The sequence below is a fragment of the Zonotrichia albicollis genome, chromosome 6, assembly GCF_047830755.1.
Source record: "Zonotrichia albicollis isolate bZonAlb1 chromosome 6, bZonAlb1.hap1, whole genome shotgun sequence".
Lineage (NCBI taxonomy): Eukaryota > Metazoa > Chordata > Aves > Passeriformes > Passerellidae > Zonotrichia > Zonotrichia albicollis.
In genome coordinates this window covers 39,400,537-39,427,613 of record NC_133824.1, presented here as the reverse complement: position 1 = coordinate 39,427,613, position 27,077 = coordinate 39,400,537, and the positions used below count along the sequence as shown (strand labels likewise).

The 27,077-nt window shown below is 39.7% G+C and overlaps 1 protein-coding gene across 13 annotated transcripts in view; it reads right to left on the bottom strand.

Moving 5' to 3' along the window:
• BRSK2 (BR serine/threonine kinase 2) overlaps nucleotides 1-6,901 on the bottom strand; it is a 311,333-nt gene extending 304,432 nt beyond the window's left edge. For 6 of the 13 annotated variants that reach the window (XM_074543289.1, XM_074543290.1, XM_074543291.1 and 3 more), the window contains exon 1: nucleotides 6,418-6,901. In XM_074543289.1, coding sequence (XP_074399390.1) covers nucleotides 6,418-6,511 — 94 coding nt within the window. In that variant the 5' untranslated portion in view covers nucleotides 6,512-6,901. The remainder of the gene's footprint in view (nucleotides 1-6,417) is intronic. The other 7 variants (XM_074543293.1, XM_074543296.1, XM_074543298.1 and 4 more) reach the window with 2 other exon arrangements.
• Between the last annotated feature and the right edge of the window lie 20,176 nt (nucleotides 6,902-27,077).

Here is a 27,077-nt window from a genome sequence, read left to right as displayed (position 1 = left end):
AACAAAAAAAAAAAAAAAAAAAAAATCCACCCTCATCCATTTTATCCCAGACTTGATGATCCTTCTACTGAATTGAGCTCAACTTCAAATATGGACTGACTTCACAAGGGCAAATTGCAGTATCTTAGCATTTGAGGAGGACCACTACTTGAGCATTCATTTATATCTCTGCCTTTACTGCACCTCCATGGAAATCTACATCCAGGCTTCCACCTTGTCTTATTGTGACAGCTCTCCTATGTGCATAGCACAGTCCTCATGCAATGTCTTTTACCTCAAAAGGTATTACTTCCAAACTTCTCATTTCCTTTCTATTTTTTCTGAAAGCTGGAATTTTTCCACCACCACCATTTGTTCTACATTAAGCACCTGCTAATTTTTTGGTGTGTATCACATTTATTATTGCCATTGCAATTACGGTTTAACTCTCTAAAGCACATTAATATTAAAGACTTCCCAAAATGTAATGTATGGAGTAAACTTATGGTATACTGAAAAACGTTGCAATGCTGGAGAGTCCAAAGCATTCACTGGCTGCTCCACTCAGTTTACAAAAGGAATTGTAAGAACCTACCTAAAACACTACTCTTGGCTCTTCTCAGAATCACAGATTTTCTAGAGATCAAAAGAATTCCTCTCAAGAGGTAAATTTTAACAAGAAGATTTTTTCCTTTCTTCAACCTCTCCTCATCCTAATGCAGTCCTCCTTGCTGGGGCAGAACAAAATGGTATTAGAACAACAACAAAAAGCAGAGAAGTGCTCGAACAGGGCAAGAACCCTATTTGTGAAACCAGTGGTTCCACAGTTCCTGCTGGCATCTGGAATGTAAGTATATAGTCATAGAATTGTACTCATTTGACAGTATCCAAATTTTACCAACTCTTGGGTGAGAAAGCTTACTGCGCTTCACAAAGAAAAACAATAATCCAGAGCCTGCTGCCATTTCCACAAGTTCATAATAATTGTGCCACTGACAATGAAGTAAAAGACTAATGGCATGCCCCTACAAAGTTTTCAGAAGGACAGAAGTCAAAATTCATTTTCACTGCATTTAGCAAACAGGAATTTGCTAATTCAAACAATAAACAAAACAAAACAACTAAAAAGAGTGAAAATCATAAACAGGATAGCTGAACTTTCCAGTTCAGACAAGTAGCAGGGTAATACTAGTTTATTTCAGTCAGTAAAGCGGGCAAAGCAGTACTTCTGAAAAGTGAAAGGTATATAAAGTTAAGAAAGACCAAATCGCTCAAAACTCATAACTTTTACTTGATAATCCATTACACGTGAGTCACTATGACATAACCTTCCTTGGGAAAATTTCATTATTAAGACCTCTACTACTTCCAGTACTGCTTGCAGTATTTATTTCTGTGATCACAAATTCAACATTTAAGTCTTCACAGACTATAATGAGGAAGAGTATGGGTTCACACTGCTTTGAAAGAAACTTTCATAAGGAAAGCAAAGTATATGTATGAAAATATTATTAGGATATATACTGGTTTGTTGTTTGCTTGTTTGTTTAAAAAGGCCATGAGGAAAACTGCAATGATTTACACCTCTTACAATGATATATCCATCTAGACAGCTAAATGGAAGAAAGCTGTACTCCTTAGATTATCTCTAGATCCAACACAGTGTTACAAAAAAAATTATAGCAGTATGAATGAAGAGGACATACTTTGTTTAGCCTACTTACCTAAGAAAACCAGGCTTCTGAGACCACATTGACTACCCAACATTCCTTGAACAGAGCTGAAGTTTTCAACCAAATTTGACAGAGACAAATAAAAAAATTAACAAATTTCAATTTCTGCCAGCGTCATGGAAACAGATGGGTAAGGCTGTAAAGAAATGACCTGTTTAAGCTCTCACTGAATAAAAGGCTATTAAATTCTCTAAGACCCAAATTTAATTATTTCTGTTCTTACATAACCCAACAGCACAGTGCTGAACACCTCGCTCACGGCTCATATATAATGAACATGTTATACACCAAAATAACTGTAAGCTATAAGGGATGCAATGCAGGAAAGGGAACCCCTACACTTTTGTGAAGGTCAAAGTGCCGTGAGTTTCAAGCACGACTCTCTGTACCAGGCTAAAAACAAAATAAAAGGAACATAAGAAAATGAATAAGCAACATTAAACTTCCCATGAAGTTTATCTCAATGTGAATAGAGTAACTCCCACTTAGAACTAATGCCTTATTGCCTGTAGACAAATCAGCATTTTAGAAATTTCCACTAGGCACTGAATTGGTGCTACAGCAAACAATGATGCCAAAGCCTATACAGTGACTGTCAAATGAAAACACAAGAAAACCCTCCAAAATGCTAAAGACCTTCACAAGAAATACTTCAGTTCCTCATCTTTGCACTCATTAATAAATATTCACTACAGACAATTTGAATTACTGTTAAGAGTTTCAAAGGTGAAACAGGTGTTAATGAGGCCAAAAGAAATACAAGAACAGAGGTAACTGTGGAATTTTTAAAAAAATAGACCAAGGAATACCCAGGAAGCTGTTTTCATGTAAAATTAGTGGCAAATGAAGAAAACCTGTACCTAAAGCTATAACAATGGTTCATGATCAGGTGTGACTGGGGCTTCTCAAGGCACACTGTTTCCATGTGTGTTACTGTAACAGGACACACACCCATTGCTCACTACTGTTAATTACAATGAAAACCTCCTATAATTACCTGTAAAAGAATGCACCAATGGAACTGAGATAAAACAACCTTTCCCCACACATCCATATATATACATAGCAGTGATTTTTTTACTCTGGCAATTCTGCAAAATAATTTTTTCAGTAAAACAATAAAGATTCTGATGCATCTCATATTCTTGCAAGATCATTTACATAGAGATTCCATAAGCTATTCCGGCAGATGACGTCAGGAAGAGGTGCTCTAAATTCAACCTATTACAAAAGCAAACCATCTTGCTACAGTACTCAAACAAGATGTTAGATTCATATGTGTCATTATTAAAAAGAATTTTTACCCCTCTCTCATTCCCACTAGGGGCAAAGACCTAAGGCCAACCATTTTTCAGCACTGCCCTGTGCAGCCCCCTCCCAAGTTCTGTGCCTGAGAGGCCCTAATCCTCTCTTTGTGGCATCGGCCGCCCTCGGCAGGCGTGACGCACCAGCCCAGAATGCTGCTCGGGACAAGTTTTGCATATCTGATCAATCAACACTTTCAGTTGTTACCCACCAATGTGAACAGAAGGCTTTTCCCTGTCAGTTTTGCCCACTCACAGCCAGATGTCACCAGGTCCCACTAACGTGCCAGATATCACAACCGGACCTCTCTGCAGGGACCAGTAGGTTGCTGGTAAATACATTTTTTCAGCTTTTAATGTGGCAATCAGCATGAACTTCACAGAGAAAAAGCCAAAGAGAGTTTTACCTACCATTAAGTTCCCCCTCCATGGAATCCTAAGTCTGCTCTGAACTATGAATGAACCCTCACTCCTCCCCAAAACCCCTTCTTCTGATGCCAGTTATTGGAACAGTCAGTAAGCAGGTAAGAGTGATTAATACATTTGTATAACGCTCATGTATCTGGGAGCAAAGCTTGACCTGCCTATGTAAAATAACTTAATGGAGTCAATAATTTTTTATTCTAAATAAAAGTGATGGATATGAAGATCACTGCAAAATGGACAGGACTTTGCAAAAAAACTTACACTTCTTTCTATTAATCATTACATTTTGTCAGATTTTTCTCCTCGCTCTTCCTCATCCCATTGGAAAAAAAAAATTCCAAAACATTACCTCCTAATCTTCCAAGCTTCAAAGTCAAGCGCTAAATGAATTAATACAATCACAACTTCCTTCATCTGTAAGCCACTGCAACCCGAATGCCAAGATACCCAAGACACTATGGTGAATCAGGCCCTCTTACTGCACTGCTTGTCCTCTCCCTGAAATGCTGCAGGTTGCCAGCTTACCCACCAAAACAAGCAGGATGAGGATGAGATACATGGCACACACTGGTTATGCCATTCTGCATGCTCCCAAATGTGATTAGCACAGAAAATGCGAGAAGACACAAAGGCATCTTTCCATATTTAGCCATCTATGTTTAATAGTGAGTTAGATTTCACCTCAGTGCATTATTCCATTAATCAAGGGTGGGTATAAAAACAGAGACACAGACTGACATCAGCTACTTTCAAGATCTCTCTTCCTCTTTCCCCCACCTCCAGCTTCTATGACACCATGTATTGTGCATTTCATGTGCATTCATGTGTGCAAACAGCAGAGACTTATCTATAAAGATCAGTTATACGGTAAAACTGCAAAAGGAAACTTTCACCCTTGTCCAGCTGGCTGAATAACTGCAGAGGCCAACAGCAGCAAGCCTCTAAATACATCCTGTTCTTCTCTCTCCACCCCCACGTCTCTAATCACTTAGGAGGAAGATAGGAAGATTAGCAGAGAGGAAAAAAAAAACATAACCAAAGCTGCAGATAACCCTTTAGGACCACAACGTCAGGCTATAAGAACATGGAGCAAAAGGTTAATGCAGCTGTATTTTCAGGAATCTCAAGCACAATTGCATTTAAAGGGGAGGGAGGGGTACTGAGAAGGTGAGAGAGAGAGAAAAAAGGAAATGGTGATGAAGACAAAAATGAATTTGTCATCTACAGCTGGCTCTTTGATCACCTGGAGTATTCAGGAAAGGATTATCAGCAGAAATAGGGCAGTTTAATTAACATTATATCATAATTTTTCTTGTAGGATATTTTCATTACCATCATCAAAACAGATTTTAGTAAGAACACAGCTGCAGGAGACCCACTGAGCTATGCAAAGGATAAAGGTGGTAACCAAAACAGTAACAGAGAACTACCTATAGCACCTGATATACTGAAGAGATTTGGGAAAAAAAAAAAGAAATATAAATAAAAGTCACTTCCACTAGAAGACAATGTCATCTTCATCCATGTCTCTGAACGGTTGCTATGGGGTTGTGAAGAGGAGGGGAAGGATGGGGGGGAGGTTATAATCAATCATCTCAGAAGAGCATTGCTTCTTACAGAGAAAGATCTGGATTTTGACTGTGTCCCTAAGAAAATTGCGGACTGCAGAGCTGCTGCCACGCAGGGCAGTGAGGAAGCAGGCAGAGCAGAGGCAGCAGCTGGGGATGGAAACGCCTATTAAATCCTTTAGACAACAGATGGGCAAAGCTCGGCTGGGTTATAAAAAAAAAATACACCACAATGCATCATGTTTTATTGTCCCACCATAATGAACAACACTTAACACCCACATGCCCAAAGAAGCCCCCCTATGGCTGATCTTACCCCTTCCCTAAATTATAACCTCAAGTCTCAATCCACTTTTGGGGTGATCCCAACTCAATGAATTTGCCAGATGTCATTGCTTATTGCACCTGTTACTAAAAATAAAATATTTTAAGAAGGAAGACATTTGGGCTTCTTTTTAAGGGTTTTTCTTCCAATTAATACTCCCCTGCCCTTGAAGTGAATATGCTACCCAAGCAAGCAACACTAAGTCCAGATCTTGAACGCATTTAGGGGATCTAATTATGTCATGTAGGGCAGAAGCACCTGCTCTCTGCTAATTCCCTCCACTCGCTTTCCTCTTTTTAATATTTCTTACCATTGTTCCATTCAGGAAAATCTGCTGGGGGCAAGTTTCATAAACAAGCCTTAAGAAAAATAATTAAATAACCTCCCTTCCCCCCTCCCAACCCCTCCTACAAAAACACAGCATAACCAGAATGAATTCTGCTACCGATCCTCTATTTTTCTTTTATTCCAGACCCTACCCACAAAAACCACCAGCCCATCCATCCATATTTGCTAAATACCCACAGCAGTCAGTGCCAGAGACATACTGTACATATTTCCACCAACCCCCCCCAACTGCACCTTAAGGACTACACCCTTTTCAATCATGATGTCATGAAATACTGCTGGTGACTCCCCCACTACCACCACCACCACCTCCTCGGTACTACAGGCTGTGAACCTTTAATTTCAATATAATTTGATTAAAAAGAAAAATGCTCCTAAGTAGGGCAGTGAAAAAACGGATGTGAGAATTCACTACCAGCAGATCATCTATTTTTTCCTCTGCATGCACTCTGGCTGTCATCAGAACAACACCCATTAGCAGGAGTAATGAACATAAAGCATCCTGGGCTTTTTTTCTTTTTTTTTAAGAAAAAAAGGATAAAAGAAAAAAAGGAAGAAAAGAAGGAATTAAAATGAAAACTAAAAATAAATAAAGGCCAAAATCCCCTATGAATATTATCTTCACTGAAACAGCAAATAGGAAAAGCTGAACCCTCGAACACCCCATCCCCGACACCTCGCCGGCTGCTACAGCACCTTCCCTCTAGCAGCGGTGCTGCTGCAAAGGAACCAACCTGTCTGTCCTTTTCCTAGGGTTTTCTCCAAACGATAGGGTCCAACATATTGTGCATGTTGAGCTCCGCTGCCTTCTTTCCCTGTTGATGTCATTTCTACCTGGATCTGTAATTCTGCAATGTGTATGTGCTGATGAGCTGGAATCTCTCTCTCTGCAGCTCTTTAAATTCCCACTTTGCAGCTGTGCAAGCAAAGCACTCTTTTTTTTTCTTTGCTTTAGTCCCCTTGGTTGCAGATTTTCGTCTTCCTCCTCTTTCTTTCCTCTCTCTCTCACGTGCTTGTTTTCTCGCTGGGTCTGCTCGGGACGCCGAAAGACGAAGGAGTTGTTTCAGTGTTCAAAGAGGGGGATCTGCGATCCAAGCCCGAGGAGCATGATGCTGGTGATCCGAGCTCCGCACGCCTTGTTCTCTCCAGGAGCTGTTCAAGGGAGAGCCAGAGCTGGAGCAGCGGAAGAGCCGGGGCCGCAGCTGTGAATGGCACCGAGAGCAGCCAATCCCCTCGCCTCCCACCTCCTTCTCCCCTCCTCCTTCACTACCTTTTCTTTTCCATCAGCAGCAGTTGCTGCCTCTGCCTGCCACAGAGCATCGTGACCAATGGCAGCAGCAAACACCTAAGTTCAGCAGCCTATTGATAAGGCACAATTAAATATAATTTAATGTGTATATTAATTTAAGACCCAAACATACACTTCTCTTTTTTTTCCTTTTTTTTTTTTTTTTTTTTTTTAATCCTCTGAATTCTATTCCACTATGCAGCTGCAGATTATTAAAGAAAAGGCAAGATTGTGGTATGAAATAGGAAAGGGGGGAAAAAGCTACTTCTGAAAACGAGCCTGGGAAATTATTTGATTCTATTTGATTCTGGCAGACCTCTGTCTCCTGGGGGTTTTACCCTTTAAAGAAAACCTTGGGGAAAGAGGGGGGTTGTGGGGGAGAAGAGAAGAATAACAGGCACAATTCTGTAAGCACTGAACTCAGTGACAGACCTGCTTTTGAATTAGATAGGGAAAAAAAATCTTTGGGTCCTTAGTGAACAGATCAAAAACTGAATGGCCACTCTCTTAATTAAAATTGCAACTGAAAATCCAGGGATTAGATGGTAATAGGAGCAGATTGTCTGATCCACAGGCACTGTACTAGCAGTGTAAGAAAACTTTCGCTGTTTTTGTCCAAGTATGGCTGTGTTTAACCTTCAGACATTAGGGAGCTGGACAAAAGAAGGGATTCTGCAGATACTTCAAGTTCAGCAGAAACCTATGTACTTTCTGGATTCAGGACTGTACAACAGTTTCAGCCAGTCTCCAGGGATATCCAGCTGAAGCGGTTCCCACACACACAGGTTCCATTTTTACCCTCTTTTCCCTACTTCAGACAGAAAACTGGTCAAGATATTGCTATTCAAATTCCAACTGAGACACAGAGCAAGAATTCTTGAGTCAGGGAAGGTAGCCTTGACAAGCCTGTAAAGAGAGAGGAAAACTTTTACAAGCCTTATCATTATCTGTTGCTCTCTGGAAAAAGACTACTTCAGGTTTGTTATTTAAACCCATTTTTCTTAAGAGAGAAATTGACCTTTTTTAAAATACCTATATCCAGAAACAACAGATGCCCTTGTAAATTGGAATAAAACTAGAAATTGGCTGTCTACCTGTACCACAGACAACATGACTATCCATCAAGGTGCAGAGGAGTTAGTAAGAGGAGGAAGGAGGAAATCAGGCTTAAGCAATTCTAAAACAACCCTGCTTTGCCCTTTACTGTTCCCCTTTACTCACTTCTAGACTGTGTCAGTGCAGCAACCTGTAAGCAAAGTCCCAAACACCATCCCCATTCCTCAGCTTCCCCCTCCACAGGCACCCTGTGTGACCACACATTCCTTCCCAGCCAAGCACTGCTTCTGTGAATTTCCAATGGCAACCTCTATCCCCTCCAACCCTCCAGGTGTTTCCTTTGCCCTTACTACTCAACTCAACTCCAAACTGCCATTTCTCCAAGCTCCCCAGACCTCTCCTTGTTCTCCCACATCCCTCAGAAGATCTCCTTTCCCTCTGGCTTACGAGCCATGATGGGACCATTCCAGGAGAGGCACCATGGTGGGAGAAGCACTCTCCCTGATGGGCTCTTGCCTACAGAAATCAAATGCTGGGGGCAACTGAAATGTATCATGGTTTCTGATGTTTTACTCCTCTCTAAATACCTGCCCTCCCATACTGTCAAAAAGTCCCAACAGACAGTAAGTGACATTGCTGAACTGTGGTGATGTGTGCATAGCTTGCAGAAAAACAAAAATATTGTTCATTTGTATAAATTAGGTATCCACCATGTTAATAATGCAGTGGGTGAGTATCAGCATAGATCAAAATCTTTTTTAATTCCAGGATTTGTATCTTAAAAGGTATTTAATACACGATGATGATGTCTGCATGTAGATGAACCATATGTGGGTCATGTTGTTAATAGAATGACAAGAAATCAGACAATGTTGTCCATCCAAGTCCAAACTTGTATATTTCATATTTGTTTCTATTGGGCATTCAGGAAAGTGGGCTAAGAGACACGGATGTTACAAATACCCACCTTCTGCCACAAAACACGTGTCAGTTTCATGGCTGGAATAAGGTCAGAAACTTAGTGAAGTTCACATGATCCTGACTGGAGGATAAAACAACACAAACAAACACAAAACATCTGTGCACAACCCCCCCAAAAAACCTCCCATATCCTTTTGGTCTTGTTTAGTTAAGTTATTACGTTATTTTGATTCTGTTGGAATGTCCTGCTGTATAGCCTATTGCAACAATTTCAACCTTTTGTCCTAAACTCTTTTTGAAAAAAATGCTTGGACATTTCTTGATTACTGAATAATCAAATGGTTTGGGTTTTTTTTTTTCTTTTTTTTTAATTTTATGTATTTGTTCATATGGAGCCAAATCCCATTTATCTGTACCCCTTTGATCTGAAACTCAGTCCTTTGAATCTAGGTTATGTCCCCCTGGTGTGAATTACTTATACAATAACTCCCTCAATTATTTGAAGCCCTGTTTATCCAAATGTTTTGATGTTCCAAAAGTATTTTGAATAAACAGGACTCTGCTGTCATTGGATATATCAGATATCTTTGGGGATGCATATGGGATGATTTCCCCTGACCTTATTCTGTATAATCTTGTGCCTAAATGAACAAGAAGTGTAAACTTAAGTGTATAGTTGGCATATTGGCACAATCTTAGGTTCTTGTACTCTTTTCTCCATTATTTTTCTTTTGTTATTCTCATTTAAGGACTAAATTTTTCTCAGGAAAGACTCAACAATGATCCCAGAAAAAATTTTGCTGGAGTATGGAGTGAACAAAAAATAAATTATTTGGAATTTTGCTGTTTTATCATACTTCTGGGGAAAAAGGTGAGCAAAGGATTGGCACTTTTTTTTTGGTATTTTTTACCCACTCCCATTGACACTAGCTTGTGTCTAATGAAAGTCTTTATTATCATTTGTTTTCTTAGATGCTTGTCATTGCCTTTCCTCTTATTCCCATAAAAATCTTAAGGGTCAGGATGGATCATGAGATGATGAAAAAAAGCTACAGGAAAAAACAAGTCCAAAAAACTTCCATGAGGAAGTTTTTTTTCAATGTTTTTCACTTGTTCAGTTGAATATATGTTTGAAGTTAGTACTGAAAAAAAGGAAGCGTAATGCTTCAAGAAAAGTCACCAATAAAGTTGTGCAATTAGCATGGAATAATAAATCAATAGTCTTCTCATGGTAAGAAAAATTTAAGCTAGGACTTTGTCTCCAATTAGAATAACTTAGTAGCTAATGGTTATGATAAAAACATAATAAAGAGGATAAAAACATTCAGCATTTTCAATGTCAGGATCCATTATCACATCCTGAATTGTGTATTCCATCCACATACATATGGACGCATTACACACCTTTGATAAGTAGTGTAGGGATTTAGATATTTTCAGAATTAATCTCATTGTATAGATATCTCATAAGAAACTCATCCAGGTGTTTGAGGGACATTTAGTCATCAATACTGTTGACAAACTGATAATATGTTTATTTAGGATAATTATATCAATTTGCAACATCTTCAAACAGATGTTAACAGTCTAAAATTGAAAATTTTTCTCCTTAGCATTAAGTAACTATGCCTTTGTAAGACGCCAAGGAAGACTGCAAGAAATGAAAGGATTGGATTTCAGTAAGTGGGTGGTGTTTCGAATTCTTAGAACACACTCAGACTTCAGACGCTTTTCTTACTGTAGCATATGTTGAGGAACTTAATTAGTTAACATCAGTTGCTGGAAGGCAGTGCTTCCACACAGACCCCCACTCTGGCAGCTCCTAAAAACTGGTCTGTATTGCTCAGCAAAGCTGTACCATGACAGTAGTTAGGCAGAATCTGGAGATTTTACTGTTGTTGCCATTATGACTATTGTTAATAATAATTTAGCTAGTATTATTCAGATTCTTGGTGTTTTACATACTCTTGTACATAATTTTTAATACTTACCAGAAAAAAATGAACTGTTAGCTTATTATCTACATATCATCATTGTTTCAAGCTGAATTAAGGTAAAGGCTTGTAAAATGTTTAATAACAAAATAGATAACTGCTTTCACAGTATCATTTCCTCTGGACCATGGACTCTCTTTACTCCTTCGGAAATATTACTGTCACTTTCTCAAGCCTACTGTTGTCATTACCTGTGCCTCACAGAATTTATAAACTATTAAGAAACAAAAAGCTATTTCCAGCTTAATATAGCAATATGAAAACCTCTGTATGAAGTTTTTTTTTTTTTTCCTTAAACTGAGCTTTGTGTTTCCTAATGATATGAATATGCAGGCACATTCACTTAGTTCACTAAGTAGAGCTGTGACTGGGTCTTGACAGAAATCAAACATGAAAGCAATGAGACACTTTAGCATGAGGATGGGTCTGTGGTAACTGACCTATCTTTGAGGTACAAGAGACCAAAAGAATGTCTGCCTGCCGTTGTCAGAGCAAGTCTCCACCTCCCCAATACTGTACCTCCAGTGGTGCCCATAAGTACAAACAGAAGGAAGAAAACGTCCAAGGCAAGTGCATGTGATTCTTGCCTGCAGTACTCTCTCAGGATCCCATTGTTTTCAGCTCAGGGACTTTCTGAGCCAGATGTTGTTTCTGTGTGTGCCTCAACAGATTTTTTTTTCCCCCCGAGCTTGTTTTTGTCTTCCCTTAAAATCTTGACACCATGACAGATGGCCAGATATCTCTTCAGATTATGTGCATGCTTCTCAGAAGAGAGTGAATCCTTGAGACAAGTAACATCCATTGATCAATGCTCAAGAACCCCAAAAAGGAAAGAAAGAAAATTATGTGTGAGGCACAATTCTTGAGATCCAGCAGCTGTATGGAGCAATTCCAGCTGCTCAGGAAGCCCAGAAACAGTAGAGCTGAGAGTTCAGAGCAGTTGGTGTTTAAGATGTAGAAAACAGGTATGAGAAAACAGAAATATGATTTCTGCCTGTGTTTCTTTTGGTGTTAGAACAATTCCACCCATTCAGTTTTTGCCACAAAATGCATGTGCACTCTGATCAGTGACTGATGATCTTTATGATGATATCGTACAGAAGTGACTGTGAAGTACATATTAGCAGCTGTCATGGATGTTTTATGGGCACTTTAACAGCATGCACCGAAGTTGTATGATGTCAAATACACTGAACAAGCCAATTGCGTACATTTTACCACAGGTGGTTTAGTGAAATATTCAGTCAACATCCTAGAATATTCCCATATTTCTCTGCTGTGATTTCAAGTAGGTTAAAAGTATTGATCAGGATGAGCAAGGAAAAATATTCCTTGTCTAGACCACAGAGTCAGTCTGCCCAGTAGCTGGCAGCCAAGTCCCAAATCTCACAGTTGCTGGCACCTGCTCACACAAGCCAGTGAGTCTGACCACCCCCGCTCCCCAGTGCCTCCCTTTGTGCTCCTGTTGGTAGAGATTCAGGGGTGCTCTCACACCTGGGGCTGGCCCTTAGAGACCCCCTCACCCCACTTGCTCCCAGATCACTTCCCTGCTCACCATCTGGTTTGGTTGATCTGTGCAAGGGATCACACCCACTCACACACCCACACTTGATCAGTCCCTGCACCACAGACACACAGGCCCTCCAGCCTCTGCCTTGCCTCCAGCTCCTGGGTTCACACCCCCCTGCACATGTGCACAGGCACCCCTCACCCAGCAAAGAATTAGAAAATAGTTTAGTAAGAACACAGGTCAGACTGCACTGATCAGGCACAGAGCATAACCAGACAGGTATTTTGACTAGCCAAGTGTGGTAACTCACCTTATTCTTTGCTTATCTCTCTGCTTTCTCACTCCTGTCCCTCCCCAAGTCACCTAACCTACCCACTTTTCCCCCATTTGGCTCCACCCATTAGCATCCCATAATTAGCCCTGTTCAATCTGGAACTGCTCTTCCCTTACATCCCATAATGTGTCCCACTCCTCAGCAGTGAGCCCCTGAGTCTGAAAGCTGACTAGAGAGTGATTTTTCTTGTGTTCCTGCCAGCCCTTGTGCCCCTGTGCTCACCCAGATCCACTGGTGGCCCCTGGCCTGGGGATAGAGCAGCAGGGTCTTATTCAGGCACCTCACTCCTCTTATTGCCCCTCTGATCTCCTTCATGGGATCTTGTCATGTGATATTTTGTATGGCATGCTGTTGGATAACTTGTATCCAAGTCATCTAACATGAAGAACTTGGTTTCTTGGTTGCAACAGCCTGCCATTCCTTGTGCAGGGAGAATTATAGACATGACCCTCAGACAGGAATGGCCATCTGGAGTTGTGCTGTGTCCCTTGGAAGATAAGGCATACCTGGCATTTGACACACAGTGGGAAATAAAGTTCACAGATTTGTAGTGATTTAGCTTCCACTGGGAATTTAAGAAGAGGACATCCTGCCCTAAGGTCACACAAAATGCTGGAAGGAAAAGTTAAAGACAGGCCAGCAATGATGGTAATGGCAGAATGGTAAAAGATCCCTTGCTCCATAAAAACACACTATCCCAGCTTATTGGTAAAAGATGAGCAAAGAGATTGATGAGGTGAAAAAGTAGGACTTTGTTCTTTGCATTCACATCAGTCTCGCAGTAAACAAAAGGCATTACTTGAAAACAATCAAAAAGAGTGCCAAGATAAGCAGTAGGCAAATAGAACAAAGGAGCCAAGAACCTGAGGCCACTATGCACCAGTGAACAGAACTGATCCATTCATCAAATTGCTACATATAACAGTGGCAAGTGCAAAAGATAAGCTTTTAAGGAAGATAGATCACATGAGGTTGTTGCTAACTTAGGACAGGAGTTGGAACGAAGGCTGCAAGGCAGGTGTAGGTTAGCAACAGCCAACATTCCTGACAGCAGAACCAAGGATAAAGCACTAGGAAGGGTTTTATCTGATGAAAGAAAGTGAAGAAGTGAAGAACAATTTAAGGGGCCAAAGGATATTGTTCGTCAAAAGAAAAGAAACTACAGGATTTTTCCTCTGCCACTTGCACAGGCAAGAACACAGAGGCCGTTTGAAAGATTTACATGCTGAGGTCTCAGAACTGCTGAAAATGGTTGCTTATACTGGGCAAAATACTGATTTAATATCACAAAGGAAAATCAAAATAATTTCCCTTAAAATGTATTTCTTAACTGCACCAATAATTTGTTCATTGAAAAAAAAAAAATCCCCCCCAAAACAAAACCCCAAGAAATAAACCAACCCAAAACAAAAACTCCAAAGAACAGCACCAAAACCAACAAAAAAACCCCAACAAAAGTAACAAAAGCCATACACTAAAATACATCCCTGATTTTCTTCAGAGCCTTTCACATGGGCCAAAACACATTCAGACTGCGAGGACTGGGTACTGTATGCAACAGTTGTTAGATATTAGAAAATGTTACTAGATACTAGAACAGTATTTAGACAATTGAGCTGTGCTAATGCTGCTAAGATAAAAGTGCAATTCCTATTCATCAAAAACTGAATAAAACAGCTCCATAGTCCGCAAGGTATTTAATAGGGCAGTCCAGAATACTGGAGTCTGAAGCACTTTCCCTGCCTCCCCAAAGAGCAAAGAATTGTAGGAGCATATTTCAGACTCTCTGAAACCTCTATTTTAATGACTCTTCCTTTTAAAGAAAAAGTAAAAGCTATTCTGAAGTTTCCATAGAACCACTCAAGCACCAGAAGGTCACAGTTCCTAACTCCATAGGTGATGCAGCTTTTCAGATAAAACGCCTGTCTGTTGGGAAAGCCTCTGGCAAAATAAAACAATATGCAGATGAAAGTTACAAGGATGGCCAAAAGGTGAGCAGCAAAGTGCTTTCTAAATCCCCTCCTGCTGACAATGGAAAAGGTTAAACAAATTCCAGCATTGTAATGATGAAATTATTCAGCTGGAAGAGGGAGAAAGTGTTACAAACTGGTTGAATAAACAAACTTTGGAAAACAGGGTGCTGTCCTGCTATTTGGGTTTTGCTTCTGATTTACTGCATGGACTGGGGAAATCACTCTGAGAGCTGCTGAACCAGCTGATACCAGACTTTATGTGTCACAGGTATTTGCCACTTCACTGGCAGAGTCCCAGTCACAAAAAAGGGTAAATTCTCACCCTCCTAAACATAGATCTTATTAAGATTAGCTAAAAGCAGGCAGTCCAAAGTTGATGTGTCTAAGATCCCATTGTTGCCCTGAGTTTCCTTTTCTTTGTTTCCGTTCTCTTTAGAAAATATTTCCACCTCATCTGCTCGTTATGATACACTTGGTGATCCTTGAGGAGAATTCTTGAAAAAATTGTATCAGAAATGTATTCTTTGCACATTAGTATTTCTTCCACCTGCCTAGAAATGAGAAAAACAAATACTCCAACAACAGGACTGAAGGACTGTCTTGTTTTGGATGTATGAATGAATATTTGCACTGACCTTTTCACCAGTTATTCTGAAAAGCTAGGACACCACTGCTCTGAGGAATGGTCTGTGAACCCCATGGGAGCAGCACACATTAGCATGAGAAACTCCTTCAATTTTCCCCTAGCAAGGCAAAAGTTATTCCCTGAGAACAGCAGTGAATCAGATCACCTGTTCTTGTTTTTCGCTGTGGTTAGTAGGTCACGAACACTTCAGGATAGATTGTGGCCTCTAGGCATGGGGTTGCCTGAATACAGTACAGCACATTCTATAAGAAGAGTCACAGAATGCTTTTCTTTTTCCTCTGCCTCTTCCACCATGATATTTTTACATTTCCTCGATGCCATCATTTTTTTTGAGTGTCCAGAATTTGAGGAAATCCTAAGAAAATGGCCTCAGTAGATATCACATTGTTTCATTGAGGGCCTTACAAGAGAAAAACTCCAAATGCCATCTTTACTCTTTATACACCCAAATGTAAGAAAATGTCTATCTAGTGATTCATTATTAAAATATCAGATAAAAGCCTATGGAATTTCCACAGTTTGTCATCATCTGGGCAACTTTTCTTTTTTTCCTTGGAATGGCAAATGGGTAAAATTCAAAATGAAAAATTATATTGTGGAAACCCTGAAATCTTGTTTGCTGCATCTACAATGTTTGTTAGAGCAAGATAGAGGGCTTCTCTCATGACAGGACTTGCATGACACATGTTGATAAAGGAAAATAATTTTGACTTCAATGTATGCCCTTGTGGGCTTATGCACATGGATCCCATTAATGTTGATGATGATTACCTGGATGCACTGATGAGCCAGTGGATCTCTGGCCAAGTTAAAAGTGTTAAAAGTTCAAAGTCTGCAGGAAAAGAGTAGCAGAACAATAGTGTCTGTACAACGTCTTTTCTCCCACTGTTCCAAAAGATATTTTTAAATGCTTAACAGTGGTTTTTTACTTTGCTTTTTTACTGATGTAAATTTTCAAATCTTGAATTATTTCATTAGAAAATATCACCAGTATTTAAAATGTCAGACTCAAACTGCATTTCCCAGTGTGAATGCTGAATACCAGTGCCTGAAGGAAAGTTTTATGGCATCGATTAACTACAACCGTTTGTAGAACTGACAAAGACCTGTGTTAAAGGTTTATTCTGACTTTTAGATGTGAGTATTGTGCATCATTTTTATAACATGCAAGCCAACAATGATGTACTTTGTTACTGCAGGTCAGAACAACTTCACCCCAAGAGATAAATCACAGAAACTGACATTAGCAATCCCAGAACTTGCAAGGCACAGGATAAGAGAGGCCATAGGAGAGATACTTCATTGTGTTTTCAATTGATCTCACTTGCTATTTAGAAAAACAAAATACACCTAAAATGAAGAACACACAACTCACATGGAAAAAACACTTGTGAAATAGGCCTGATGTGGAATAGTAGAAGTAGGCAAAAATACATGTAATGAATTTAGATGAGAACAGTGATGGGTTTCTCTCAAAAGTACAAAGAACAGACTCTGAGCAAGTATAAGTAGAATTTTTAAAAATGTACTAAGTAAGCAAACATGAGTGGTAGCGAAATCAAAACCTAGCCTTAATGCTGTTTCCATTCTGGTAGACAATTTTACAAGAGAAAACACATTTTTTAGAAGGGGAATATGCTGCACATATGTTGTTCACGTCAGCATTTACAGATTATTAAATTAAATGTTACAATTTCATGTAGCAGCCCAAACCTGGGTAAAAACTGTCTCTTACAAAGTGCTTGTCATACATAAGAATGTGGCAATGTGACAAAAAAATTGCTCTCCCAGTGATGACTCTCCCCAGGTAACCAAGACAGACCTGGTACAGAGAGATAAAATAATTTACCTGGCATCATTTGAGAGGTCTACAATTAAACAGGGTTAAAAACAGTTAACAGAAACAGATTTTTCAGCAGCTGCTATACAGCATTTTTTGTCTCTATTTCTTGCCAAAAGCCATGGAATCTTTGGACACTCAAAAGTAAAAAAATCCAAACCCTCAACCTAAATACTTTATTCTAAAGTTGAGCTACTTAATATATGTCATGAGATCCATCATGATTATTGATGACATGAAATCAAGCTATGTCAAAGGAGACAAGCAGAAAGAGTTTTGCTTGAAAAACAGAATCACAAAGAGTTGAAAACCAAAAGGGTCAAGATACTTCCTGCTATAGCAAGAATTGTGCTATCGGTGACACAAGTTGAAGATGCTTGTTACTCATGGGTGCCCTGGATAGAGCTCAAGGGGGAATAACAGCAACAGGGACATGCAGAGTAAGATAGATGAGAATAAGATATATAAAGACAGGAGAAGATTTAGGTTTATGGACAAATTGCACTGAATCCTACTGTTTACGAGGTCCTTCTGCAAAATATACTTGTTTATAAGTGGCAGACATCTGGCTAGTTTTTTCACAGTAAGTCAGCTCTGTGTCTGCCTGAGTCAGATGTTTGAGTATCAAGAACACTCTAAAAAATCTCAACCTCACCTGTAATGATTTGGATAATTACAAGTCAAAACTGCCTTGCCCTGTCAGGCAGAAATCATGCTGGTAGCTCTGCCAGCATTAGTGACACTACATTGCATTTGAGCTATTCCCAGAACCCATACAACTGTGGCAGATAATGTAGCATGTTACCTTTGTGCTCTCTATCGTCCAAGGCAAAACAAATGACTGATTTCAAACATGGGATTCCATAGGTGCCTCTCCTAGCTGGCCAATAATCCTTGATCTGCCCTCTTCGCAGGAGTGAATGATTGCCTGCACAGTGACAGCTGTATGGAGCGCACAACACACTTCCACTGGCAGGGTCTGTCACCTCCTTCCCGGACAGGAGATTCCCTTCCTGGGGTGCTCACCTTTTCCAGCCTCCCGCGCCAAAGGCACCGAGTGCAAATATGCATCAGTGCCCTCTCGTGGGCGGCAAAGGTTAAAGTCCCTCTACTGAGACCCCCCTGGGGCAGCGGGTCCTCAAGTCAGGTGGCAGACAGGTGTCACAGCTAATACTGCCGAGATCCATCCCAAAAACGCATTTTCCTGACAGAATTGAATCCTGTCATAGGAACAGATCCATTACACTCATGTGGGTACCCCTGACCAGCTGGAGTGGGTTGGGAACCATGGAGTTACAGGTAATAAATAATAGCTCTAATGCTAAACCAGGCCACAGATGATGCACTTTGCTTACATCTGTGGCCCCTCAGAGAATGGAGCACCTGTGAATAGCATTTTCAAAATTCTTCTTGGTCTGCTCTGTTGGCTGCTTAGGTGTTTGCACAGCAGATCCCTATGGAAGTAGCTAACAATAAATCACTGTCAATCACTTTTCAGCATAGGCAGCAGTCATTTTCTACTATCAGGTCTAACTCCTGTAAGTATTACTATAATATATAGCATGTCATGAATACTGTAACGGTCTGAAAATAGAAAAAGAGACACTCAGAACTTCAGCTAGTGGAAATTACTATCAGTACCATGGACCCCATGGATTGTGAAATTTGAAGTGAAATCTTATCAAGCTTTCTGCACCTTTTCCCTCAAAGAAATTTCCCTCTGCAATGAACTTTTGGCTTTCTATTTAAACAAAGCTGCCAGTAAATTGACACACACTCATTTCTTAATTTTTTAAATTTTGATGACTGCTACCCACAGCTCCCTGAAATACTTAAACAACACATTTAAGCCTCTTTTGAACATGAATTGGTTAATCATGTGAAAACACAGTACAAAAGACTTGAACAGAGCTTTCTTGACTGGACTAATGCCAAAGCTATAAACCAATATCTTGGTGCTGAAAGCTATAAACAGCTACGTGAGTGGCTTAGGATTGCATCTTAAGAACAATTTGTATGCATTCTTCTGCATAATTGTACATCTGGTGGCAATAGAAAACATGGTGCATAAACAGGCACAGGTAGGGTTACACAAAATAAATTCAGGTAATCACTGTCCTTTTCAGTGTTGAAGCTTTTGTGGTTCTCTCTAAGACCCAGACTATGCTAGTACAAAAACCACTAACACAGCTTTCCAGGGCAGGCAAGGAGTCAAAAGCCACTTACAAATTGGCTTTACTACTTTGGGGAGGAATGGATAAAGACCATAGGACAGCATATAATCTGTGGGCTCTCTTATTTCCCTCCAACTTCTATTATCTGCAAGTACCAAGACTTTAGCTTTCTCTGTCACTGTCACCACGGAGACTATGGTTCTCTCAAGTGTACAATGCAGCCTTGCACCCACCTTTGTGAAACCAAGGGGGAAGTATCCCTTTTAGCCTGTCCAAGACATGTTTGACAGCATCAGACAAAAAACAAAGTAAGAAATGATTACTGAAAAATGACTGGAGGAAAATTATTTTTATACTGAGGTATCCATTTTTAGTAGCAGGAAAAGAAGTCTCTGTAGTGTACACCTCATGAGTTCCCATTGCTGACAAAGATATATTTTTTCACAGAGAGCACAGAAGCACCATTTTCTGAGGAACTTGGATTGCTCTGGAACGAAAATGTTCTGCTTACAAGGCAGAGAGGCATTTCATGGTGATTCCCGGAATGCAGAAGTCAAAATGCAGGATGAAGAGATAGAGAAGGAACATTCTTTTAAACAAGATGCATTGTGGAGTTGCATTGAGGTGTTTGTTTCTTTTGCTACTTTTTTTTTTTCCCCAAACCAAACTCTACTTTGGATAATAAAAATTAAAGTGATACTGCATTACAGAAGAAGTAAACTGCTACTCTTAGATCTGATAAAGCTTTTAGCTCAGGACAGAGAGAGGTGCAATTAGCATATGGTGAAGAGTTTGATGTTTGAGCTGTAGGTGGTGGTGTTGCTTTATGGGAGTTTAAGTTCAGCGAGGATGGACTACTTGAAAGGACACAAGCAGAGGTAAATTGGGGTAGCTAACAAACCCGTTACCTCCAGTTGCCTGATAGTAGTCAACTTTCCTTCATCCTCATTTGCTCACACAACACTTTTTAGAAATATGAATAAGCATAGAAGTCTTACATTTTGCCATCATTTAGGAACAGATGTAGAATAGCAATGCAAGAGGTGCACAAATGCCAGACAAATAATGGGAGAGATTATCAATACAGTGCTTACTGAAAACTGGTTTTGTCATTCTGCCTTTTTTTTAATGTAAACTCATTCTTCAATTATATGTTGTATTAGATTTCAAAGTACATTTCACAGTAGCCTTGGTTTTGGTTTCAGTAAATGTTGGTGCAATTTGTCTTGCAGGCAGATTCTACCACCCAATAGAAATAATCCACTTGATAAAGTTTTGCATACACAGGAATCCCATTGATTTAGTGTTCACATACAAATCAGGGAAATAATCTGTACACCTCTATGAACCAATGCATCCACTGTTCCCATTTACAGGAATTTTAATTTATATTGTGGATTAGAACTTTTCTGTAAAAATATCTGTCTCACTTCATTTGTAACTTGTTCTCAGGTCTAGCTCTGTCTTCCCACTGATTTCCCTCAGGCCTCTGTTTTTCCTGCATGAAAAAAATGATACTTTCAGCTCCAGTCTGCTACCAAAGTGACTTCCTTATGGAGAGTCAAACTGAGGGACACACAGGGATATTGTAATTCTCTTCAATGTAGCTCCTGTAGCAAAGCTCTCAGATTCCACCATCCCTTACGGACAGATTTGCTGCCAACAAACCAGTGATGGCTGAAGGAATAGACCCCACTTCCCTGCAGCTGTGTGCTGCTTTTGGCTGGGGTGAAGTTCATTTAGAGTGGCTGGTATGGGGCTGTGTTTTGACTTTGTGCTGAAAACCATATGGATAATATAGAGAAGTTTTTCTTGTTGCTGAGCAGGGTTGCACAGAGCCAAGGCCTTTTTTGCTTCCCATCCTACCACACTGGCAAGGGAGCTGGAGGTGCATGGGAACTTTGGGAGGAGATGCAGCCAGGATAGCTCACCCCAGCTGACAAAAGGAATATTCCACACCATATGATATCATGATCAGCAAATGATGGGGTGGAAAAGGAAGAGAGGGAGGACTTTTGGAGTTGAGGTGTTTGCCTTACCAAGTAATGGCTACACATGATGGGGCCCTGCTCTCTTGGAGATGGCTGACCACCTGCTGAACGTGGGTAGCAGTGAATTAATTCCTTGCTTTACTTTGCCTGTGTACGCTGCTTTTTCTTTCACTATCACACTGCCTTTATCTCAACCCACAAATTTTGCAGCTTTTACCCTTCCAATTCTGTCCCCAGTTGCTGGGAGAATGAGTGAATGACTGCTTGGGGCTTGGTTACTGGCTGGAGAGTTAAACCACACCAAGCTGTCAATAATATGTTATATTATTAAATGTACCATAACCATATATGTCAATATGTATATAATGTCAATATATGGTTATCTATGAGCTCACGTTATGCATAAAAACCTCTCCAAAACCCTAAATAATGAAAGTGCTATTTGGGACCCCCAGCATGTGAAAAAACCACTTTTTCTACCGCATCTGAGATTTGGCAATGAGCTGGTGTGTCCCTGCAGAGACCACTGAGGCACTGTCCACCTCTCTGCTCCACACAGCACCTTAGGCACAAGGGCACGAGCTTCCCAAAGACTTACAGGATGCACCATGGACAGAGAGAAGACAAAGAAGAGAATATATAAATCAAACTAGAGCCCCTTGGTCTTTCCAGAAAGAATGTCATCTTCACTGTGTTTTTGTCTAAAGGCAGCTTAAGGAGCAACCACTGAGAAGGGCAAAATTAGACAATTTTTCAGGATGAGAAAGTGCTCAGGATCCAGGGAATCACAGGCACAAGTTCAGTCACACATGTAAGTGTAAGCTTAGGATTAAGTAGTCAGAGTGCTTACCTAGAGCAATTTCCAGACACAAACACTATTTAGATGTCACTCTTGGGACATTCAATTCAGACACAGTATGTAAGTTAGGTTTTTCCCACTTCACTGTGCTCTGAGGAAGCCTGCATTCCTCCCAAATCTTCTGGGGATATAGAAAAAGGAATATGAGGATATTGGGATGAGGAGCTGTCAGTCTCTTAGGCTGTGGTTTTGGTTTTCTTCCCTAGTGACAGAGCTTTTGTGTCCTCCTGGCAGACACTATTCAGCTTAATCATCATTTAAACTGCCAGTTCATTACTCTCCTGAGTCTTTATGCCAGCTAACAGTTTTAGAGTTGCTTTTCCCTGATCAGACTAAGACATTCAGACCCCTATTTAATTTTTCTCTGCTTGATCTCCACAAATGCTGACACATGCTAACTTGACTCAGGCTTGTCGCTAACCTAAATAATTATAACAATTGCTAACCTCTTGAATGTCTTCAAAGAGGGGATTTATGGTAGTTTTTTGCTATCTGAAAAGTTGGCTGTATCTATGTTGTCAGGAAGGTCTCTCTTGTCAAAATCAAATGTGTCACAGATGACAGATCTCTGGTAGGACACTGGTTTTAATTAATTTAACTTAATCTACTTAATGGATTTACTTGTAAGTTATCAGAAAATTCACTCACAGCTTATATGCTGTACATTTGGGGATGATCCATGGAGCATTTACATGCTACACAGAAGCTGTGTCCTTAATTTGTTTATTTAAAAATCAATTTTTTGGACTTGCATTCTGCCATGGGTTTGCTGTTTATCATATGAATAACACTAGCTTCATCACTAAGGTTAAAAGGCCAGACAGCTTTAAAGTTGAGAAGTTTCTGAGTTTAAACTGTTGTAATGCAATACAACCTCATGCCAGGATTTTTTTTCAGATGACCACACTGCTTTCAGTGAAAAAGGGATGAATATTAGCCAGCAATAAAAATAATTTCAGTATCATTGCTCTTTACTTAGCAGATCTTACTTATTTGCTAAATATGGATCAAATCCTTAAAAAGAGATTATTTTTAATTTCCCTGTGGGTTTTCCCATGGCAGTCATTCACTATAGTATGCCAGTGCTTCACACTTTCTTTCCCCACAACAGTCTTGTTAATTTGTTAATTTAATTATTTTTGTTCACATTTTCCAGATGGAAATGGAGACAGAGTGATTGAGAGCAAATTGTTTCTTCACTTTGCATTGGGCATTATAAATGAAATAGTTCTCACTGATGATAATTTTAGCTGCAAATTCTTAGCTCATCTGATCAGATACTTAAGGCGTAGGAAGCAATTAATGAATGCATGTAAAATATGTGGCTTCTTCCCTTGCAGCATGTTTTCTGAACACTATCACAGTGGCAAGGAACAAATATAGTTTCCCAGGGTATAAATGACTACCTTAAGCATGAGCCCATCCTGTCCTGCTCTGAACTTCCAGAGCTCCCTTTGCTACTCACCTATCAGCCTTGGCAATGAGGGGGAAACATCATGTGGAACTAAGAAACAGACGTGGAATTCAAACTGGCATACACAAAGAGAAAGGGAAAATTGGTGGTTAGCTGTAAAAGGCCCAGAGGGACTACTTATTAAAATTTTAAAAACAGACAGACTCCTTAAGTCCCCAATCACTTCATATCCTACCTAAAAGAAAATCTATCTAGGTCTATCTAGAAAAGATCTAACTAAAATAAATATAAACTTAACCCAATTAAAAAAACCCATAAGCAAATACTATAATAGCGGAGGGGTGGGCACTGCTTGTTTTCTACCTTCCCCGTGAAATCACAAAAAAAAAATTTATGAAGAAAGAAACTGTGGCAAAAGCAAGCGGTCATAAAAACCATGGGACTGTGTATACTTCACTGAATGGTCATGGTTTACATAAAAAAAAAAATGTTGTTTATATTGAAGTGGGATGTGCCTTACTTTTCCATGCATTTTTAATATGACTGTCTTTGTATTTACTTGTTTAATGAAATACAGATCTTGTTATCTTTGCAGTGCTCATCTTCTGAAAAAACTTCCTGAAGTGGTAGGTGAATATGTTCACCCACATAAGGGAACAATTTGCTCTGGCTTTAAGTAATTTTTTTTCTTTCATTTTTAAAAATCAGAAGTATATTACATACCAAACATCATATGAAAGACAACATTTGGAAGTGCAAATAGTCATAACAAAGGGCTCTTTAAATGAAATTAATACAACATATTGAAAAATCATGCAAAGCATTCAAAATTTTTCTAATTTGTTGCATGGAAATCACAGTTTTATGCCTTTGCTTTATGAAAATATTATTGTTCTATACAGAACATTTAACTAGCCTGGATTTCTTGCAAGTGCTTTTGCTACGACTGTTCCTTTTAATAAGTCTCTAGAGCCACTGAATCCAAATAGGAATTTCTCAGGTGACAGTGCTTTGCATCAGATCATTACTCAGTCTCTAGCCCCAAAAGCACGAAGTACAGAGGAGTAATTAAATGGATGTAAGTTCATAAAAGTCCCTGTGCAAAGGGGACTCATATCCTGCTTTTCACTCCTACTCTCTGAAATGCAAATACACAAAATTCATAGTAAAATTGCAAAAACCTATTCCTTTCACTTTTACCAAATACATATTTCATCCCAAGTATCTACTGCCCTTAACCCATCCCTGTGAAAAGCATTCTGACTGTGACCCTTTTGATTTGTAGTCAGAGAATTCCCACTGAAGTGTTTCCAGAAATCTCAGCCAGAACACTTTCAAAGGAATCAAGAGACAGTCCCCGTGGTAACTATACCCCATAAATTTAGGGATTTACAGGTTGATCCTAGCATTTTAAACTCCATTTAGAAACCTAGCAGCAGCTGCTACAGATGCAGGAATATTGGTGTAATAATAATTTTGTCATGATGCTGCTTTGAAAGTTGGTCATAGAATTGTTTCTCAGCTTGAGTTTCCCGGGGGCATTGAGATAAAGTGCAATGCAGCCAAGTAATCTTGAAGTGATAGGAGTAGGGATTACTCTGGCAAGGATTACCTCTGGAAGAGAAGTCACTCTCCTTACCAGATACAGATGAGAATGTTGATAATAAATCTGAGCAAAGCTTTAGCATTCTTCTGTTTTATCTAAGCAGCAGAATTCAGCTAAGATCTTTCCAAGCTAATGAGGCCGTCATAGAGGACACTTCTGTGGCGGCTGTACAGCACCAGAGAATGGAGCCCAGTCTTCAGCTGTAGTAAATCAGCTCAGTTATCTCCTCACTAAATTGGCAAGTACTGTCATTCCCAAAGCCTCCAATAGCTTCAGCGATCAAGCTGCCATCCCTAACTTTATATGTCTGCTTCAGGACAAAATGAAAATACTCCTCTTAATGCCTAGAAATCCCCTGTCCTCACCCTGTTCATTATTACAATGTCTCAAAATTCAGACAGAATTGCTTAAGTAACTGAAAAATAATCTCCAGATATTAAGAGATCTGCAGCAAAAACAATAAGCAAGTGATCCCTAGAGTAGGGGCTTTGTATCTTCTTTTGCTTATACAAGACCACAGTAGCTTCACAGAAGCTATAGCAGCAGAAGAATCAAATGACAAGAGCACAAAGCCCTACAATTATTGCTAATTACATCTTTAAAAATGAGGATTTTCCAATGTAAAAGGGAAATTTAAAGTGGATGGAAAGGCTTGCATGAGTTTTCTTACAAAAGGCTTCTTCATGTTAGCTGTTGATCTGCTTCTGCATCAGTTTTTGTGTGGTTCTTTTTTATGCCTTAGTTACCTATTTTTATCCCATAAGGGGGAAAGACTTTTTGTGGCAGGGCTTTTTACTAGACTTTTCTAAATACTAGAAATTATGGGCACATATTTATAAATCTCCATAGCAGACATGGACTTTTCCTCCCTACAGACTGAGGGTATCTTTACCAGCGTAAGTTTCATCAAGTGCTTCATGCACAGCTCCAGCGATATCTCCATTATCACTATAGACAGACCATTGATTTCCCCTTTCTTGGCAATCACTCATTTCATTGCTGTGCTGAGCAGGTCTGCCCAGGATTTACCCAGGCCAGAGATTAGATCACATTTAAATGGCACCGCAATTATAACTTCTCCTTCTCACCTTCCAGGTTTGCTTCATATACAGTCTTCTGCTTCCAAAGTCTGCTAAAAACAGAAGCAAGAAAATAGCAGCCCAGCTAAAAGCATCTTCCTTTCCATAAACTGCTTCTTTTCTAAATAGACAGGTATTTTTTCCCCTCTGGACCTTTTCCAGTCTTCATTTTCTGTCTATCATGGCTTTCAGTCAGTCTGCCTGACAAATCCTCTCTCACTCTGCTCCCAAAACCCTGGCTTTTGATCCAGTGTTCAGCCATTTCACCTCTGGGCTTGCAGTCCTGTAACTTGGAAGATATAGCAATAAAGCAAGCACAAGTAACACTGATCTCTGAAATAGACTGGGTAATTCTCCTTCCTATTCTCCCCCAAGGCAAACACATTGACATTTTGAGTTAAGTTAAATTCTGGCTATATAAAAAGAAACTGAAGCTTACCTATAAAGTTTCTAATGGCTAATGCTGAGAGTCTCTCAGAGGGCAAAAACTGGGGCAGAACTTGCAGCAATAAAAAGTAAATTTCTCTGGGTAATGGCAGGGAAATCACTCTTCCTCTGTAAAAGCAAATCTTACTGTGTTTAGACATTCTGAGGAAAGCTATTAATTCTGGACCTGACCCATCTAACACTAATGTAAATCAGAAAGAAACCCCTTGAAATCAGAAGAGTTACAAAAATGCATTAAAAAATCTTTATTACTAAGGCCAGA